This window comes from Camellia sinensis, chromosome 15 (assembly GCF_055761805.1).
Source record: "Camellia sinensis isolate YWXY chromosome 15, ASM5576180v1, whole genome shotgun sequence".
NCBI lineage: Eukaryota > Viridiplantae > Streptophyta > Magnoliopsida > Ericales > Theaceae > Camellia > Camellia sinensis.
This window is the reverse complement of record NC_138975.1, coordinates 99,293,062-99,314,962: the sequence shown is the minus strand read 5'-3', so window position 1 is coordinate 99,314,962 and position 21,901 is coordinate 99,293,062. Positions and strand designations below refer to the sequence as shown.

At 36.3% G+C, this 21,901-nt stretch overlaps 1 protein-coding gene across 2 annotated transcripts; it reads left to right on the top strand.

Annotated features, from left to right (window-relative positions):
* The first annotated feature begins 6,485 nt into the window (after positions 1-6,485).
* LOC114317465 (uncharacterized) lies at positions 6,486-17,487 on the top strand. 2 transcript variants are annotated; one of them, XM_028264203.2, is made up of 4 exons: positions 6,486-7,203; positions 11,472-11,843; positions 12,030-16,481; positions 17,203-17,487. In XM_028264203.2, the coding sequence occupies exons 1-3, from the start codon at positions 7,075-7,077 to the stop codon at positions 16,431-16,433; spliced, it is 4,905 nt and encodes a 1,634-aa protein (XP_028120004.2). In that variant the 5' UTR covers positions 6,486-7,074; the 3' UTR covers positions 16,434-16,481; positions 17,203-17,487. The 2 variants fall into 2 exon arrangements, with proteins under 2 accessions (XP_028120004.2, XP_082764992.1); XM_082908866.1 differs by having other exon boundaries at positions 6,643-7,214.
* The last annotated feature ends 4,414 nt before the right edge of the window (positions 17,488-21,901 follow it).

Genomic DNA, 21,901 nt, shown 5'->3' with positions numbered 1-21,901 from the left:
CAGACAGACAGAGAAGAGTGATGAGTGAGAGAGAGAAAAATAAGAGAGACAGAGACACAGAGAGAAAGAGACAGACAGACAGACAGAGAAGAGTGATGAGTGAGAGAGAGAAAAATAAGAGAGACAGAGACACAGAGAGAAAGAGACAGACAGACAGACAGAGAAGAGTGATGAGAGAGAGAGAGACAGAGACACAGAGAGAGAAGAGAGACAGAGACACAGAGAGAAAGAGACAGACAGACAGACAGAGAAGAGTGATGAGAGAGAGAGAGACAGAGAGACAGAGACAGAGAGATAGGAAGATGAAAAAATGGGTGAAAAAAGTTCCGTGTCTAAAGTCTCCTTTTCTAGTAGTAAGATGTCCCTATCATTCATGGGTAGAATAGAGGCGTGGATTTGGGAATTGTATATTTTATATAAAAATCAAATTGAAATATTTTATACAATCACACCTATTTAGGGAGTGTGATTAAATATATATATATATATATATATAATTACACTTATTTAAAAAGTGTGATGAAAAAGTAGTAATGTATATATAATCACACTTTAATTAAAATGTGTGATTAAAAAATATATATATAATCACACTTGTTTAAAAATTGTGATTAAAAAGTAGTAGTGTATATATAATCACACTTTAATTAGAATGTGTGATTAAAAAATATATAAATAATCACACTTTAATTAGAATGCGTGGGTAAAAAATATATATATAATCACACCTATTTAAAAAGTATGATTAAAAAGTAGTAGTGTATATATAATCACACTTTAATTAGAAGGTGTGATTAAAAAATATATAAATAATCACACTTTAATTAGAATGTGTGATTAAAAAATATATATATAATCACACTTGTTTAAAAATTGTGATTAAAAAGTAGTAGTGTATATATAATCACACTTTAATTAGAAGGTGTGATTAAAAATATATATATATATATATATATATAATCACACTTAATTGAAAAGTGACATAAAAAATAAATATTATCACACTCAATCAAATTAAGTGTGATTAAAATATCAATCTAATTTTTTTTTTATCACACTTCCAATAAAAATGAGATTTTTTTTTTTTGTCAAAGTGTGATCTTTAACTATTTTTGTAGTAGTGGAGAAACAGAGAGAGCAAGAGACTGAACTTATTTGGGTCTATGTACATATTGATAGAAAATAAATTGGGCGGTAATGTAAGAGTGTATTTCCACCAAAAACATGAATCTGTGTTTTTGAAATTGTTTAACTTTATTGCCGACAAAATGTTTTTTGGTCCCTAAAAATAAGTATTTTGCCGACCACATTTTTGGTCGGCAAAGATCAAAAGTAAAAAAATTTCATTAATATTTGGCGACGAAAATATTAGTCGCAGAAAAGGTACCTTCGCCGACAAATCTTTTTAGTCGCCAAATCTCAATCAACGGCGACTAAAATATTTGTCGCTAAATGTATTAATTTGGCGACTAATTTTTTTGGTCGCTGAAAATAAGTTTTTGGCGACCAAATTTTTGGTCGCCAAAGAAAAAAATAATTTTTGGCGACCAAAAGACCATAGTAGTCGCAAAAAAAAATACCTTCGCCGACAAATATTTTTAGTCGCCAAATCTCAATCAACGGCGACTAAAATATTAGTCGCTAAAAGTACTAATTTGGCGACTAATTTTTTTTGGTTGCTGAAAATAAGTTTTTGGCGACCAAATTTTTGGTCGCCAAAAAAAATGTGACCTTCCGCGACCAAATTTGTAGTTGGTCGGCAAAAGCATACCACTTTCTGCGACCAACTCATTTTTTGGTCGCCAAAATATAACATTCTGCGACCAACAATATTTGGTCGCCAAAAATAATGATCATTCGCGACTAATTAATATTTGGTCGCCAAATGTCATTTTTTTGCGACCAAAATTTTTTTGGTCGGCAAAAGTGGTCGGCAATTGTGTAAATTCTTGTAGTGATTTAAATTTTTATCAAACAATTTTTTGACTTAATAAATTCAATATTCAATTTTCAATACTTAATTTTCAGTTTTTAATTTTCAACTTTATCAAATACCACCTAAGTTGTTATCTTAAAATTTAAAATAATAAAAGATCTTATAGACATGAAGTTTGATATTTTTGTGTTACTCCTTAATTTTCAATTTTCTGTTTTTAGCTTTACCAAATAGCACCTAAGTTTGTTGACTTAAAATTTAAAATAATAAAAAATCTCATAGACATGAAGTTTGATTTTTTTTTTTGTGTTACTCCCTTCCTTATTAACAACCAACTATCAACTCTACTAATGTATATGGTGTGACAACAACAAAGTACTTTAAATAAAAGGATAAATTACGCATACATCCTATGAAGTTTGATTAAAATACAAATTGTTTCTTCTAGTTCGGAAAATTACAAATATCTCTCTGTCAAAATTTTATTTAACAGAATTAACTGAAAAATAAAAATTTTAACTATTCTCCTATACAATAATAAAATTATCTAAATTATTAATTGAAATAAAATTTTAACATCATTAAAAACTGTTAATTAACTTGATTTATTAAAAAAATGACCTATTTATTATGAAATTAGAAACCTTAGGAGGCATAATGTAATTTCCATAGTCACTGGGGATAATTCATAATTTAAATTAACCTCAAGGGGTGTGTTTGTAATTTACCCTTAATATAAAAAATAAGAAAAACATGTTTAGTGCACATAAATATTTTAAATATGGTAAATTATCAATACATTTATTCTTTGTAATTTTGAAAATTATAAATGTATCTTTGTCAGAATTTGTTAAAGACAAAATTGACAGAAAAAATGAAATTCCTAACTACCATCTTATACAACAATAAAGTTACAAAAACTATTTTTTTAGAAGAGTTATCAATGAGTTATATTAAAATAAAAATGAACATCATACCAAATAATAAAAAGGAAAACAATAAAGTCTCAAATAACCAAGCAAGAAACCCTCTGAAAACTACAAAATTCATTAAAAAAACCAACAATGTTATGGGAAAATCACAATCTTCTCATAGATATGGTTTGAAAAAACAAGATCTACATTTAAATAAAGCTCAGCCCTGCCGTCGCTATTACCAACGTCTTTGTCGCTACTACCCAACTCCGCTGCTGCCTTCTTGTACATTGGTCATCATTGAAAGCCAGAATTGAAGAAGAAGAACAACCACAATAGTAAGGGATGATGATTGAAAGAAGATGGGACAATTATGGGCTTTAAAAATCTAATCTATGCTAAAAATCGGGGAGAAGCTCTCAAACCCTTCTTTCTAGGAATAAAAAATCCAAATCCACACTTTGAAAGTGTTTTTATATCTCGCCAAAAGGTTGTCTGAAAGTTGCCAGAGGGACGCCATAAATTGCCAGAGACAAACTAACGCCTCCTGCTAGGTTGATTTACTAAAACTATTAATTAAAACAATATCACAAACCGTTAATTGATTTAGTTGTTGATTAATAAAATGAGTTATTTGTTATGCAATTATAATTTTCAATAAGCGAGATGTAATTTCTAAAATCATAGGGAGCAATTAGTATTTTAAGCAAATTTCAGTAAACATATTTGTAATTTACTCTAAAATTTTTAATAAAAAATATGTGTAGTAGTTTAAAATCTTGGAACTTTATTTTATTTATTAACAACAAAATGGATGTGCAAAATAGGCTACTCCACACATCCGGTAGGGATCATTGCCCCTTAATATCCACAGACATCTATCGAAACCAACACTGTACACCTTAACAAAATGTTGATACTTTATGAGTTATTGGATGTGAGATGAAAAATCACTAAATAGTTTGAAAATATTATATGATATTGTTCATATGGTATTCTTGACAAATGAAATATTATAAAATATACTACATGAATGATCAACATTACTGAAGCTTTTTTCAAAATAAGTAATAATATTTTATTTATTTTATCAAAATTTCAAAATGGGTAAATCATACAGACCTCTCTTAAAGTTAATAAAAATACAATAGATTCTATACATTTGACATAATTATATTGGATTTCTTTAAGATTTTAAATTCACATAATCCTTAAGTGCTCGTTTGGCATATATGGTTTGGTCTAAAATAACTACAAAAAGACAAAATAGGTTAGAAAAAATGTCATATCCAAATTATAATCATTTTATTTTTTTTCTCATAAAAGTCAAAAAGTTAAAAGTCCATCCCAAATAAGGTTTTTTTAGCCCCAGACTAAAATAGTTAAAAAGCCCAAAAGCCAAGCGACATTCCAAACAAACCTTATAACTCTCATTCCATTATTCATTAGCTATATGGATGAAAAAATTGATATTGTAATATCTTTTATATTAATATATATTTTACTTTATTCATGTATATGTCTTTACACCGTCTGCATTAGCTCTTGTTTCTTTAGCCTTCTAATTATGTTAAAACTGTGAGACTTTTTGTATTTTTTTCAAGAGAAATATGAAAGATTAACAATTTAGACACATTATATCACCCACAATGATGTGGTTAGGGAGTTAGGCCTATATTGTTGAGTGTATGATAAATAAAAAGTGAATATTTCATACTACATCATTATAGATTAGGTAGGTGTTTGGCATCCCTTAAAAGAGTTAAAAAGTCACAAAAAACAAAAAAGTCAACACTATTCACATGTTTGGGCGGTAAATAAAAGTCTGAATAGATAGAGGATAAAAAGACATATATGCCATTGATACACTCCCCTTCCAATAGTGCACTTTTTGGTGGAAAAAAAAAAATCAAAACAGTGCAGTGCATTGATGCGGTACACTAACGCACAGTGTAGCATATCATAGTCACTAACATGCACGGAAGCATGTCCGTGGTTAGAAAGGTATCAAAAGAGATTTTTTAGAGATCTCAAGCATTTTTCTTTTTTCAAACCTTAAAGAAAGTCAATCTAATTTACCCTTTTAAAATTTAGAGTTGGACTTCGCTCAAGCTTAAATATGAAGAGGCTCACTTAAACCTTATTTCGATAATTTGAACCATTTATTTTGTAAGACATCCATGTATATAATCTATAAAAGAACTTAAATCGATTCAATAATTGTAATATTTTCATTTTACTGTATTTGTCTAAAAAGATAGATACTTTATTTTAAAAAACACTTTTATCGTCTATTTTTTGAAGACAAACGTGATAAAATAAAAATATTATGGGCTTGCTTGGTTTGCTTTTGGAAGAGTTGTTTTTGAAATTTTTTTTCAAAATTTTGTTCGGTTTGTGGTTTTTCTCAAAAAAATTCTAAAATCACTTTCTCTCTCTTACACATCAATTAATCACTTTTTCTCTCTCCTCTCTCCTTCTCAATCACTTTTTTTCTCACACACGTCTACTCAATTACAACAAAATATCAAATCATCCCAAACTCCAAAATCACTTTCAAAATATACAACCAAACAAACCAAAAAAATTTCTAAACTCTCTCTCCAAATTTTTTTTTTTTTTTTTTTGAAAATGACTCTCTCAAAAGCAAACCAAACACACTCTATAATTTTCAAATTGATTTGGGTTAGTTTGGGATGTCCTAAAAAAGTGCACTTTTTGTCTTTTTTCGAAAAGATGTGCAGAAAAGTAGAGAGGTGATATGATAGAAAAAAGATAAAAAGATGAATTATATAATTTATACCAAACCAGCCCTTAATTTCTTTTTTATATTTATAAATGATATACACGAAGGACCAACAAAGAAAAAACTTATTAGTCCAAACATAATAGTGAAATCCAAATTAAATTTGAAAGAAATTCAACCATAAAATTTATAATCACTATGTTCACAACAAAAACTTTTTATTATTTTCAAAAAAGTTTAAAACAAAAAACAAGAAAAAAAAAGGTGGTTACGAAGGAGGCTAATAAGTTATTATTACAATAATGTTAAGAATTCAAAAATTAGATATAGAATGGGACAAAATTGTCAAGGAGTAAATTTTATATATGAATTCTACATTTATAAACTTCGCTATCCTATATTTAGGATTGTTTGGAATAAACTAAATAAGTGTACGTTTTAATTTTTTATAAAATATGAGTTGAGTATGGGTTAAATTTAAAGTGATGTGATAGAGAGATGATTTAACTTAAATAGAATAATAACTTTTAATTTTTTGACTTTTTTTTAATTATGCAAAATCAGACCTTAATTTATGTACACATAGAGTCATTCTTTTTTTTTTTTTTTTTTTTTTTTTGAACAACATAGACTCATTCCCTGATGTTTTAATTTGCCAGGGCCAAGTCAAGGTAGATTTTACATAAATGGAAACACCCACACACATACCCCACCTAGTTCATGGTGAGTGTTGGAGCACCTGAAGACAACCTTAACTCCCTTCACTTCCCCCAACACACAAAATCTAATACTACGAAATTACATTTTCACCCCTCACCTCTCCCTGGGACACCCACTCACACACACACGGGCCTCAAAAAGGGGACCCCATACGGTGTGTGATGAAACCAATGCAACTGATCCAGAAAACAACAAAACATTACAAAAATCAAAAGTCAAAACCACAGAGCGCTCAGTCAACACAGTCCTCTCTCTCTGCCCTATTCTAGTCCAGTCACATTCTCACATCTCAATCTATCTAACTTCCCCCACGGGTAACTCTATCAAACCCCTGCCCAATCTGCCCGCCTGCCCGCCTCTGCTCTTCCCAAGTACCAAGTACACCTTTCCCTTTGCCGTCTGGCGAACCCTCTCTCTCACGACATGTCATTTCTCTCTCTCTATCGCTCTACATCTCTCTGTTTCTCTCTCTAGATCGTGCCCGATAGGCGGCTCGTTCTCTCTCACTCTCTCTCTTCTTTGTTCGGTCTTTAGCGGATCTGAAATGGTGGTTCCGGGCTCGAATTAGATCGATGCGGCTAGGATTGGGAGTTTTGGGATTAGGGTTTTTGCGATTTTGATGAGGCAAAGGTGGGTTTGGAGGCGATCTGGGTTTTGGTGAATTGTCGGGTTTTTATTGTTGTTGTTTGGAAGAGGGGAATTTAGGGTTTGGGATTGATGGTTGTCGAGGCGAAAATTGGGGAAGATGCTAGGGTATTATGCATGGGCGGGGAGGTGAAATTCGGAAACGGAGTCGGCACATGTGGTCGGTCCCCTCGCGCGGCACCACAGTGACGAGGACTGTAGCCGGTGATTCTTCAGCATCTACGCTCGATTCCTTCTGCAAGGTATTGCCTTGGTGGGTCTTTCAATTGTTTCAATTTCACTTCTTATTGATTCATACATGTTTATTGGCTCTACTGCATTGTTGATTTTCTGCTTTAATATGTATGTATATCTTTAAGTAATTTTTTGGGGGATTTGATAAAATTGCTTTCATTGGTTTACAATTATGTAGTTCTTTTTTGTTCATTTAATCCCTAGTCTTAGATTTTAAACTCAACTATTTTAATGATACAATTTTATACTTTACGTTAAACGTGACAGTTTTAACATACGGACTCTTATGCTTTACCCTACAATGCTCTCCCGACGCCTTTTTTTTATTTATTAAAATCGGGTCAGGACAAATACAATTGGGTCGGGTAATTTTGCCATCCGCCTAGTGGTTGAATTTTGACCCTCCTTTTGTTTTTATGTTGAGGGTTTTAGGTTGTGTATGTGGATGTAATCCAAATGAAGGTATATGTGTAAGTTATGATTCCTTGGATTGATTGATTATAGATTTTATTTATTTATTTTTTTAAAGTTTGAACTTGGAACTAAGCAGTAAACATGTCAAAGCAAATAAATTTAGCAGGTTATTTTAGTCTATTGAATTTTTCATGGGTGATGTATAATTTTTAATTTTCTACTATTTTATTGGTCTGAGTGCTTTATATACTTGATACAGGGGCACACGTTTTTGTAATATGCACACTACAGTATTTTGTTTCCGAATTATGCGTCAGCATTATATTCAGAATTCAAATAAATTTTTGGTTATTTGCAGATACTATATGGTAATAGTAATTAAAAAGAAAGAAGAAAGAGGGAAAAAAGTTGTGATATATCCCTTGCTGCATCTGTGTTTCTGGGTCACAGTGTATTCACTTCATCAATGCATTATACCTTGCTTATGTCTTGATAAATGATAGTTAATGCTATGAAAATGATACCTTTGTCATTAAACTGAAGAATTGGTAAATAATTTATATAAAAGACAAACCAAACTAATCCTTGTGTCCCAGTCAATGCGTTAGACCTTGTTTATCTATTGCTATTTTATTGAAATAGTTCAATAATCAGATATTCAATATTAAATGGGAGAGGTTAGTTAAACCTAATAGTTCTATAAGTTTGTTTTTAAAAAAAATAATTTTTTAATTATGTTTTTTGAAAATAAGCATACATACATTTAAAAGTGGTTTTTTAGGTTGGTTTTAAAATAAAGCATTTAAATTAATTCTTTCTTATGTTTGGGTCATTGTTATTTGGAATGTTATGTATGTTTATTGTTCAAATATCAACTTCGTTATTAAATTATTGTTTCTTAGAAATTGAGAGTTTGCCTTTTGTTTACTTTTTTTTATATATTAAGAATGATTAATGAGAAATATTTAAAGAGGAACAAGGTACAATAGTGTTCGTACATGGGAACCCGCGTTAACTTCTTACCTATTAGACCACGTGATCATAATTCAAAACAATATTTTCATTGATTTTAATATAAATATTTCATATTTATAAGATATATGTAACATCTAAATGTGTATATATATTTTTCTAAGTAATTTAAAGAAAGTGACTGAATTTTTACGATTCATGATTCAATTCCATTTACGATTCAGTGCAAGGCCATTTCAAATCCCGATTTGACAACTATAGATCTATCGGGCATAAATTCAAATTGATTATCTAACTCTATTTGTAACTTCTATGCTCAATCACTCTCTCTCACATTTTCATTGTATGACTCATCAACTTAATACCTCTATAATTGTTGCTGCCTTGATGAGTTGTTCTTTTTTGAAATCATCAATATGGCTTTTATCTATACACCAAAAATTTTACTTCAAAATTGCCTTTACTGTGTTCATTGCATATTGTGTTCATTGTTGGGGCCATCATATACATGTATGCATAGTATGCAATCTAAAAAAGGTAATATTATAAGTTTATAACAATAATGACAAAGAGAAAAATGTACACATAGTATGTGTTGCTCAAGTGGTAAGTGCATTCTTTATCTAATCCATGATCTGGTTTCAAGTCTTATCCCCTTAATATAATTTTTATATAAACAACAATAGGGGTATTTTGGGAAAACCAAAAATATGAGATGTCAACACCATCAGGAGCCTTCACATATATAATAGTATAGATAGATAGATATATGCGTGTATATATTTACATGTAGACGTGTGTCTAGTGTTATTAAAGGAGCGCCTAGGCGTGCACTTAGCTCAAGTCCCATCCAGGCCCAAGGTTTGCGCCTTATAGTGTTCCAAGCTAGACGACTTCGATAAGGCACACCTAGGCGTCCGCCTAGGCCCAAGTTCCGTCCAGGCCCAAGGTTTGCGCCTTGTAGTGTTTCAGGCCAAGCAACTGTGATAAGGTGTCTGGCTGGCCCAAGGCTTCCGTCTTGAGGGCTTTTTTTTTATTGTTGCTTTAATTGGTTTGTTTAAAATCTGACCATTGATTTAATATGGTGCGGCTATAGAAAATCCCTACTCTTATTACAAATGTCAATACATTGGACATTCAACCCCAAATCAATGATAGAAGAAAAATTAGCCCTAATTCCTAATCTCCAAAAAATACTAAATGTTTAACATTTCATTTTGTTTATGTTGAACCATAAATTATTTATTTATATTAAATTATATTTTTTTTGGTACAAGGTGTGCCTCACTTTCGTGAAGCCTGCGCTTTGGCTTGCGCCTTGAGCCTAGGCCCTAGGAGACCTTGGTCCCTTGGTGCGCCTATCGCCTTTAATAACACTACGTGTGTCTACATGTGTAACCGAATTACAAGTAGAAATTACTATAATTGGATGATACAACCAATGTACTATGATGAGTGAAAGGCAAGATAGCATGCCAAATTTCAGTCCATATGCATTGAAAAGCGCAAAGATGGAATGGCGACCAAAAAAAGAAAGAGGGATTTGATCTTTGAAAGGGGGGAATGGTAGAGGAATCATGGGAGCTAGGGAGATGGTAGTTTTTGTATGATAGAAGTCCTAGATTTATTAGTTTTACATTTGTGTCATTTGATGTATATTGAAGAATTGTGTTAGACAGATAGTGGAATAAGGGAAATAAGGTCTGTTGATTTCTTTATGTTCTTCTAGTCTCTTTTTTATGGGTTTATTATGCTTCATTTTATTAGAAATCGCAAAATGTTCTTTCAAGGGTATATTAGGCATGTAGTTAATTTACCCCTTCTAGACTCTTAATGGTGTAATAAATTGGGCATACTTATTATGATGTGTATGAAGTGTGTTCATTTAGGACACCATAGTCAGTTTCCAAGAGAATCATCCACTTTGTTGACTGATGTCTAATAATTTGATCAACCTGGTCTATGCTACTCAAAAATTTCCAAAACTACCAATGGTTTTGACGCAAAATTTGTAGATCGACATATTGAGAGCAAGAGTTGGTGCTTCGAGTTGTGTTTTCCGTGGAGTGCAATCAATTAAAATAACTTGTACAGAAAAACTTTTACACGAAGCAAATTTTATTTGGTAGAAAAAGTTACCACCTTCTAGTTCTTTATTATAGTAAGGATTTGGTTACATTTTGGTTGCACTTTCAACAATTGCTTTTACAATGGTATTTTGTCTGGAGTCAGTGATCTCATATCGAACTTGTATTGTATCTCATGTGTGTCTATGCGCTTGTTCTCCAAGTGCCTAAAGCTTGTCTGAATCTAGAAAATTTTAAAAATAATGGGACATATTTTGAGGTATGTCTTACAAGGATTGAGAAGTGTCCGATGAATGTTGTGTTGTCAGTGTTAGTGTCATACATGGTGTCGGACATGACACACTACCTTCTTAAAAGTGTCCGCGTTTCTTAGGTACTACCAAATTTGTTTACGATAGTGGGGTTGCTGAGGCATGACTTCAGATCAAACTAAACTCATTGTGCTATGTGGTTTAGATTTTAAGCAATCACTTGTAAGCTTAATTGGCAAAACTAAAAAGGCTTGTCAATTCATTTCCAATCACTACTATAATTTGTAGAAATCAGCAAAGATGGTGTGAATTCAAAGAGTCAGCATCATTGGGTGTAATATTTGTCTGCAAGATGATGATGGATTATGGTACTGGAATGCATTTTCATATTAATCTTTTGTTTGCCCTTTTTTTATTTTATTTGCATCTGAAGTTTATATTGCGCTTAATTTTACCAATGACAATTGTGTATTCATATGCTAACTTTCAGTTTCCATTGTTTGCATGTGTTTTACTCTTTCATAGTTAATTGAGTCAAATATTTTTTTGTAGGATGGTCACAAGATTAGTGTAGGTGATTGTGCTCTTTTCAAACCGCCCCAGGACTCCCCTGCTTTTATTGGAATAATCCGCTGGCTGTCATTAAACGAAGAAAACAATCTACAGTTGGGTGTGAATTGGCTGTACCGGCCTGTTGAAGTAAAGCTTTGCAAGGGCATCCTGCTGGATGCCGCGCCAAACGAAGTCTTCTATTCTTTTCATAAGGATGAGATTCCTGCTGCATCATTACTCCATCCATGTAAAGTTGCATTCCTTCCTAAAGGTGTTGAACTTCCGTCAGGGATATCCTCATTTGTCTGCCGTCGAGTTTTTGACCTTGCAAACAAGTGTTTGTGGTGGTTAACTGATCAAGATTATATTGATGTGAGTTTTAGTTTAACCTTGTACTTCAGTCTGTGTTTTCTGTATTCAGTTTTCTATCTTTTTTTAACTGTGTTATTATTTATATTTGATCTTTCTGATTTTCTAGTAAAAAGTGAATACTTAGTTATTAACTAATATATTTATATTTAATCTTTCTGATGGGTAATTTCTTTCTATTTTCTATAGGAGCGACAGGAAGAAGTAGACAAGCTGTTACATAAAACACAAATAGAGATGCATGCAACAGTGCAGCCTGGTGGCCGTTCTCCCAAACCAATAAATGGCCCTACATCACAGTTAAAACCTGGTTCTGATAATGTACAGAGTGCCACTTCCTTCCCTTCTCATGCCAAGGGGAAGAAAAGGGAGCGGACAGATGGATCTGAGCCTCTCAAACGAGATCGTTCCTCAAAGACGGATGATGGTGACTCTTATCAGTTTAAATCTGAAAGCACTTTGAAATATGAGATTTCTAAGATAACAGAAAAGGGTGGGCTTATAGATCCAGAAGGGGTGGAGAAACTAGTTCAACTTATCCAGCCTGATAGATCTGAGAGGAAGACGGAATTGGTTAGCCGGTCAATGCTTGCAGGTGTAATAGCAGCTACTGAAAAGTTTGATTGCCTTAATCGGTTTGTGCAGCTCAAGGGTTTGCCTGTGTTAGATGGATGGCTTCAAGATATCCATAAAGGGAAGATCGGTGATGGTAGTCCCAAGGATGGTGATAAATCTGTAGAGGAATTTCTCTTGGTTTTGCTTCGTGCTCTTGATAAGCTGCCTGTAAATCTTCATGCCCTACAGATGTGTAACATTGGCAAATCAGTGAATCATTTACGTTCACATAAAAATGTTGAAATTCAGAGAAAAGCAAGAAGTTTAGTTGACACATGGAAGAAACGCGTTGAGGCTGAAATGAATGTTATTGATGCGAAGTCAGGTTCAACTCAAGCTGTTTCATGGCCTTCCAGAACACGTCTTCATGAAGTTTCTCATGGTGGGAACCGACATCCTGGTGGGTCCTCTGAGGTTGCTATGAAGAGCTCTGTTACACAGATTTCTGCATCTAAAGCTGCTTCAGTTAAGCCTGTACATGGTGAGATCACTTCCAAATCAACTTCCTCGTCTCCTGGGACAATGAAATCAGCAGTGTCACCTCCTTCGGGTAAAGATGCTAATCCCAGAACAACAGTTGGAAGCTCCTCCGATCTTCCTTCAACCACTGCAAGGGAGGAGAGGAGCAGCAGTTCAAGTCAGTCTCTCAACAACGGTCAATCTTGTTCAAGTGGCCATGCCAAAACTACGGTTTTCTCAGGAAAAGAAGATGCGAGGAGTTCTACTGCAGGGTCAATGAGTGTGAATAAGATATCTGGTGGTTCTTCTCGACATCGGAGGTCAATCAATGGATTCCCTGGGCCTGCTGTGTCTGGAGGTCAAAGGGAAACTGGGTCAAACAGAAACTCATCACTGCACAGAAATTCAGCTTCTGAAAAATGTGGCGAGGCTGGGTTAACATGTGAAAAGGTACTTGATGTACCTGTTGTTGAGGGGAATACTCACAAGCTGATCGTTAAGATACCAAACAGAGGCCGTAGTCCTGCACAAACTGCCAGTGGAGGATCTGTTGATGACCCGTCCAACATGAACAGTAGAGCTTCTTCCCCTGTTTCAGAGAAGCATGATCAATCTGGTCTCAATTCAAAGGAAAAGAGTGATCCTAATCGAGCTAATACCTCTGATGTGAATACAGAATCATGGCAAAGTAACGACTTTAAAGAAATGTTGACTGGGTCTGATGAAGGTGATGGGTCACCTGCTGCTATTCCTGAAGAAGAGCAATGCAGAACTGGTGATGACGCTGCCAAATCAGCTGAAGTCTCAAGACCTGCTTCCTCATCATCAGGGAATGAGTTGAAGTCAGGGAAATTGCATGAGTCTAATTTCAGCTCTATAAATGCTTTAATTGAAAGTTGTGTCAAATACTCTGAAGCAAATGCATCTATGTCAGGTGGAGATGATGTCGGAATGAATCTGCTCGCTAGTGTTGCAGCTGAAGAAATGTCCAAGTCTGATTTGATGTCACCAACTGATTCTCCAGGGAAAAACTCCCCTATGGTTGAGCAATCTTGCTTGGGAGATGATGCCAAATCAAAATCATCACATGGAAATAGCCATACTCAAGAGCAAAGTCTGTCTGCAGATGGTGCTGTTGGTGACATAGAGAAGCCCGGTCTTATTGCTGGTGCTGCATCATTGTCCAGGGATGGGTTACATCATCCATCCAAACAGGCCTCTAGCGACATCTCTGGAGAGGGCAATGAATATAATTCTTCCAATTTGGATTTGGAGCCAGCTGCAGAACCTTGCCCGGAGAAAAATGAAAGATCAGATGAAATGAGAGGTGCTGCTTCTGTGGCTCTCTCTCCAGCCAGTGCAGCAGTGAAGGTAGATGGTGAAGCAAGTAAACAACTTGATGAAAAGGTGTCAACCATCATCAGTGCAAGCATTCAGGATGCTAAGCTGAACAGAAGCTGTTCTTTGTTGATGGATGATAAGGTCAATGAAACCCTTTCAAGTGTGAAAGTTGAGAAAGAAGCTGTTGGAGGTTCATCATCACATGCATCATTAGAAATCGGTGGTGAGAACAAAAATAATATGAATGAAGGATTTAATGGTGGTGATCATCCAGAGCAGAAACCACCTCCAGCGAAGGTGAAGTCTGAGCATTTAGAAAGAGGTGATGCAGAACTGCTACATACTTCTGGTTCTAGTAAATATCTCCCTTCAGAAAATGTCGATGAACTAAAGAGTGGAAAAGCTGATGAAATGGACACCAGAAGTCATGGTAGTCATGCTGGAAAACAAAATATTCATCATGGTACCAACTGTGGTCCAACTAATGAAAATCAAGTTTTAGCTACTCTGGGATCAGTTGTTAGTAACCTGAAGAGTAAGGGCATGGATACAAATGTTGAAAGTAAAGATGTTCTCAAGCAGTGTTCTGGTGGAGTGGTTCCTCAAAAGGAGTCACAGGGATCCAAGATGACTGGTGTTGAGGCTGAAGACACAGAGGACAGTGCATCCACTGCAGCTGATGCTTCTTCTATCCCTGCTACTGGGGCATCAGCCACGCCTACAAAGTTAAAGTTTGATTTAAACGAAGGATTTGTTGCAGATGAAGGAAAATATGGGGAACCCATCAACTTGGCTGGTCCTGGATATTCAACTTCTCATTTAATTAGCCCGTTGCCATTTTTTGTCTCTTCAGTATCCAGCAGCCTTCCTGCTTCCATTACAGTGGCTGCTGCTGCAAAAGGGCCGTTTGTTCCTTCGGAGGATCTGTTGAGAAGTAAAGGGGAGCTTGGATGGAAGGGATCTGCTGCTACAAGTGCATTTCGGCCTGCTGAACCCAGGAAGTTTCTGGAGATGCCACTGGGTACTACTAGTATCCCTCTTCCTGATGCTACTGCGGTCAAACATGGTCGACCTCTGTTAGATATTGATTTGAATGTGCCAGATGAAAGAATACTCGATGACATGGCCTCTCGAAGCTCTGCTCAGGAGACAGCTTCTACATCTGACCATATAAGTAACCGTCGAATGGGTTCTGCACCTGTTCGTAGTTTTGGAGGTCTTGATCTGGATTTGAATCTAGTTGATGAGGCTAATGATATGGGGCAGTACTCAACGAGCTGCAATCGTAGACTGGAGGCCCCCCTTCTGCCAGTTAAGTCATCGTCATCATCAGGTGGATTTCCTAATTGTGAGATAAGGAGGGACTTCGATCTAAACAATGGGCCTGTCTTTGATGAAGCAAATGCTGAACCATCCCCTATTAACCAGCATGCCAGAAGCAGCATGCAAGCCCAGCCTCCTGTTGCTGGCATCAGAATGAATAATGCAGAAATGGGAACACTCTCTTCGTGGTTTCCAACTGGGAACACTTGCTCTGGTGTTACATTTCCATCGATCTTGTCTGACAGAGGGGAGCTGCCCTTCCCAATTGTTGCCACTGGCGGGCCACAAAGAATGTTGGGACCCCGTACTGGTGGAACACCATTTACTCCAGATGTTTACCGGGGTTCAGTGCTGTCATCTTCTCCTGCAGTGCCCTTCCCATCTACTCCCTTCCAGTATCCTGTCTTCCGGTTTGGGACTAGTTTCCCTCTGTCCTCAGCCACTTTCTCTGGTGGATCTACAACTTATGTGGATTCCTCTTCTGGTGGTAGGTTTTGCTTTCCAGCTGGCAATTCGCAGTTATTAGGCCCTGCTGCTACAGTTGCATCCCAGTATCCAAGGCCATATGTTGTTAGCCTTCCAGATAGTAGCAATAATGTTGGTGTTGATAACAGCAGAAAATTGGGTAGGCAGGGTCTCGACCTCAATGCTGGCCCTGTAAGTCTAGACGTAGAAGGCAGGGAAGAAACATTACATCTTGCATCAAGGCAACTTTCTGTTTCTAGTTCACAGGTGCTAGCAGAGGAGCAAGCGAGGATGTACCAGCAGTTGGCAGGTGGTATTCCGAAGAGGAAGGAGCCGGAGGGAGGGTGGGATACTGAGAGCTTTAGGTACAAGCAATCCTCATGGCAGTAAGCATGCAGTTTACCCAGCCTAGCGACCTGTTCAAGGCTTCGATGCCTGGTGAGTTTTACTTTGCATCTATTGTCTGATTGATTATGCTCAAAAGTCCAGATGACTTTGATTGCAGGCTGTTCATTTACGATAATTTTTGTGATTGGACTAGAAGGTAAGCATTAAGGATTTCAGAAAATTGATATCTGGATTCTGTGGTCAGATCTGCTATTTGATTTGCTATAATGTCTTTGTTATGCTGAGAATAACTGCCAAATGTGCTTTCTGCTGCTGTTCAATTTTTTTAATTTCAAAAATGAGTAGCAGTGTTGTATAATGCTTACGTCAATACTATGAAGAATATTCTGTTTTGGTTTCTCTCTCTCTTAGCTTGCTCCACACTTGGGTGTGAATGTTTATAAATGATGAGATTTTTCTAGCACATTTCTTCGTTTTGTCTCTTCATGGGAAATTGACAAAACTTTTTGACCCCCATCACATTTACTTGCTCCATCTCTTAATGGTAAATATTGAAGTGTTTCTGGAAACCTTCCATTTGATTTGAAGCATTTATTGTTTTAATTCAGCTGGTCTTTTGTTCCCTTTAGTGCTCATCTGACATCGACATAATTTTTTAAATTATGCACTTCTCCCTTTGTATTGTTCCATAATTGTTTTGAGTGCTTTTATATGGGTTATATAAACTGCTGAAGTCAAGTGGCTTTTTCTTTTTTTTTTTTCCCTGAAATTATATTTTGCACCATTTAACTTTGTTTTTATTTTATCCCAGGTGGGCAATGGCAAACTCCTGGAAACTGTCCAACTGGTGTCCTCTAAGAGGGTGATGGGTGGTAAGCGAGTTATTACATGTGTTCATAGTCTCCGACCCCCCAACCTCTTTCAGTGTGTCAGATGTGCTGTAAAGGTATCCGTCATGGGGTCTGTGTGGTCTTTGCCCTTAGGGTTCTTTTTTTTATTTTTTTGGGCGGCTGCAGATCATTTCCTGTTTGTAGATATGTTTTTAACTGCTGGACAATGTACTTGGTTTTGCCCACATTCAGAAATTTGGTGTCTATATTCCATGAGACCCAACAACACCATGGCAACTCGAAATGCCTCTGGTAGTGGAGGTTGGATTCCTACACCACTTCAACCAAACACCCTTTTTGCTTTGCTGTTAATTTATCTTTCTTTGCCTTAACTTTTTTTTCTTTTCCTTTTTCTGTTACATGTTACATAAAAGCAGGTTGGCAGCTGAATTTTGGTATTTTGGAGCTTTTTCTTGATCTGGCATGGTTTAGTTGGTATTGCTTGATTTTTCCTTTTTAACCATAGTTGTAGGTTCGCTACCATGTGTTTTGTGCAAGTGTGCAGTCACTCTGTTCACTTTGGGAAGCAAAATACATGCTTCATTGATTTATATATGCTGTCTAGGGTTGTTCATGGGTTGAGTTCACCATTGTTCTGCTACCCAAACTGACTACTTGGGTTAGATACCTGGTCACTTGATTTCAGCTGTCTTGGTTTGTTGTGCCTATCTGTGATGATGGTGGTTGTGGTGGATGTAGAGAAGCGAGTCTGAGTAACTAGAGATATGGCTTTGCCTTTGTGTTAAGGTTTTGATTTGGTGTGTACCATATATAATAGCAAAATTTATAAACCAAAGAGGGTAGGAGTAATGTTAGGGACGCTCACTTTTAGACAAAAATTCACTTACAATGATATGGTTTGAGAGTTGGGTTCTATATTATTATATCTAATCACTGTGGTCAATTTGTGGGTGTGTTTTTGGAGTCCGAGACATTTTTTGGTGAAGAAATGGGATGGTGCTGGTCATGAAATGGTTCTGTTGTTTTATAAGCTGGGAAAGGTTACTATGGCTTCGTTTGGGAAGCCATGGTTGGGGCTTTTTTGGCTATTTTAGTCACAAAAAATAAAATAGACTATTTTAGTCATAACAAACAAAATATCACATCCAACCCATAATCATTACATTTTTCTCTCACAAAAAAATTTAAAAAAGTCAAAAAGTCCTTCTCAAATCAAGCTTTTAAGTTCAGGCTAAAATAGTCAAAAAAATTAAAAAGTTAAAAAGTCAACTTACTTCTCAAACGGAGGCTATGTGTATTCGTGTCCAACTATGGCAGCTAAAAGTGGCACTCGTGTACCGTACGTGAAAATTTTGTCAAGCTTTAGATGAGAATTTTAAATCTGGACCATTCAAAATCAAGAGGAATAGCTTGTTACAGTAGGTCACAAACTGGTGGAGCAAAACATATATTTTGTATTAAGAGTTTTATGGGTTTATTTTTCAAGAGCATTCTGCTTTTGAATTTTAATTCATCTAAAATGATTATTTTTTTTCAATAGGGACAAAATAATTTAGTTTTTATGTAATAATTATTACCAAAAAAAAGAGAGAGGAGAAATTACACTTTATCCTTCTTAGCAGTTGTTCTGTATAATTTTATCCCTAACTAAAATTATAACATTTATCCCTTGTCTATTAATTTTTTTTCAATTTAAATCATAATGATGAAAATATTTTTTCAACTATAGAAGTAAATTATACTCTATCCTATGGAACTATATCCCGATGTAAAGGACTTAATTTAGATGTATTTAACAAATGAAATAATTGTGATAAAATATAAAAAGTTTCTTAAAGATAAAAATAAATAAATAAACTGGTATATTTGTCTTTAGTGTTTAATTTTTTTAATTTATCCTTAAATATTTTGTTTTTTTAGATGCATTTATATTTTTTCTTTTTCTGTAAATGTGCGGGGAGTAAATATTTTTCACTTCTGTACTCCTTGCCTCTGTATTCGTCTCACTTCAAACCGCGTTGTCACTCCTGCAAACACAATAGGAATGAGCTAACTAGCGGGGGTCTTGCTGAAAAACCCTCCAACAGTCAACTCAACACCCTCAGAGGTTATAGGAGAATGAGAGAGTTCTTTGGCTCAAGATCGCTTACCTTTCAGAATGAACTCGTAGGTCTTATATAGACAACTTGTTTTACTTTTCCATGTAGTGCTCATTATCCCCATTGTCATTACATTTTGTTCCGTTATTCCATTATACGCATGCACTTGTCAAAAGCAGCACTAACTTGGACAGGTCATTATTTGTTCCCCACTAATTGTTAGGGCACGAGAAACACCCACTTGAGCCAACCTTGACCGAGGTAACAATAATCCGGCTAAGGCCACGGCCTTTACTTGCAAGTCATGCGTCGTGTTGCCATTCAAAGCTCGACCAAGCTACCAGCCCAGTTGGCAGTATGCAAACGCTCTGCCCTTGCCGTCTACCATGGCCCAACTTTGCTCAACCCACCACAACTCGATGGGCTCAGCTCAAGCCACTAAAAGAATACCCTGGCCAAGATAAGGAAGCTCGGTTAGCAGACTCAAGTCTATCTTCAGTTTGGTCCATCTATCGTCTTTGGCTTCATACTTTTCAGATACGTGGTTGACAATGAGTAAGGAGTCGCTGTAAACCATTAACTCAGCTGCTCTTAGCCAGAGTGCACTTTTTAGCCCGGCTAGTAACACCTCATACTCAGCCTCGTTATTAGATGCTACAAAGCTGAGTGAGATTGAGTGCTCTATGACCAGACCATTTGGAGAGATCAAAACTACGCCTAGTCCGGTATTGTGCTTGGTTAAAGCACCATCGACGAAAAGTTTCCACATTTCTCCGACGAACAACTTCCAATATATTGAGGGATCTTGAGATTCTTGAAGGATAAACTGTTCTCTTTCTTTGCTCGGCAGTAAAGCTATTTTTGCTTCAAGCATGCCCTTGTTGACCGCAATTTGCATGACCACTTCCCCCCTAGCGATGAGTTGTTGGGTCCAACAGATCGACCTGTTATTCCCAAACCCAACAGTGCATTGCTAGGTCCTTGCCAATCTTCAATTGGTGAATTGAGGTCCTAGCGTGCAACTTTTGCCATACCTTCCTTATTTTGTTCGGCTAGCAGAGTACTAGGCAACAAAGTCGGCCAACACGTGGGCTTGGATGGTTGTTCTCGGCTGGAACTTGATGTTAAACTGTCCTAATTCGACTGTCCATTTCAAGATGCGGCCGGAGAAGTTTGCTCTCTCAAATAAGGCCTCAATAGAAACTCGATCAATACTATGATCGTGTGACCGTGGAAATAGTGCGCCAATTTCCTGGAGGCCATAACTAGTGCTAGGACGAGCTTTTCCAAGGGTAAGTATCCTGTTTCTATGGAGAGCAAAGTTTTGCTCACATAAAAGATCGGCAGGTGTTGTATTCCTTTTGCCCGGACGAGTACTGCGCTAACATCGTGTTGTGAAATAGCCAAGTAAAGGAAATGCTCCTCCCTAGGCTCTGGAGTCATTACGAGTGGAGGGAATAATAGGTATGCCTTCAAGTCCACCAAAGCCTGATCGCATTCCTTGTCCCACAGGAATTTAGACTAAAGATATTGAAAGAATGGCCTACGATGATCTGACGACTGGCTAGTGAACCTGTTTAGCGCGATTGCCATCCCAGTGAGATGTTGCATATCCTTTGTTGAGTTTGGTCGCTTCAGCTCTTGTATTGCCTTGATCTACGAGGAACGCACACTTAGAAGCCGAACGTGCACTTAGAAGCGTTCAAGCGTAATTTATGATGCTTAAGTACCTCGAACACTTCAGCAAGGTCGCCTAGATGATTAGATTCTTGCTTTTGACCACCATGTCTTCGATGTAGGCCTCTATTGTTTGACCAAGCAAATAGGCGAACATTTTGGTGATCATCTGCTTAATAGTATAGTCCTCTCGAGAAGGGTATGACCTCGTAACAGTATAGTCCTCTCGGGATTGTAAAAGGGGTGGTCTCTCTATCCGGCTCATACATGGCGATTTGGTGATATACGCGGTATGCATCCAAGAAGCTGAACCTCATGTGGCCTGCCGTGAGGTCTACTAGTTGGTCTATCCTTGGCAACATAAAGTTATCTTTGGCGCAAGCTTTGTTAACCATCTTGTAGTCGACATGTACTTGTCACTTCCTACCTATCTTTGGCACTACCACCATGTTAGAAATCCATTTGGGATAATGCACTTCTTAGATCGCCCTGCTTCCAACAAACTTTTTACCTCCAACAAACTTTCTACCTCATTTGCGACAACTTTGGTATGGGGAAAGGTTGATTGTCGAGCTCGTTATATGACAAGATGGGCGTTTGGAAAGACATTCTAGTGATGGCAGATAAAGCTTGGATCTACTCCAGACATATTGTAAGGTATCCAAGAGAATACTTCTAAGTTAGCAACCAAGAAATCCATAATTTTTTGCGCTCCTCGCTGGACAGGGATGAACCCAGCAAAAAGAACTTGCTTGGGTCATCATTGTTGATTCGAACTTCCACCAAATCCTCTACAACTTTCTCATTGGCCCACTTTCCAACGTTCTCATTGGCCCACTTTCCAACGTCTTCAAGGACTTCCTGGTCTTCTCGACCTTCCACC

Bases quoted from the DNA above. Each gene is read 5' to 3' on its own strand.
- LOC114317465 (XM_028264203.2), top strand. From the start codon at position 7,075: ATGCATGGGCGGGGAGGTGAAATTCGGAAACGGAGTCGGCACATGTGG. The intron at 7,204-11,471 runs GTATTGCCTTGG...ATTTTTTTGTAG, and splicing joins CGCTCGATTCCTTCTGCAAG to GATGGTCACAAGATTAGTGT. The intron at 11,844-12,029 runs GTGAGTTTTAGT...TATTTTCTATAG, and splicing joins CTGATCAAGATTATATTGAT to GAGCGACAGGAAGAAGTAGA.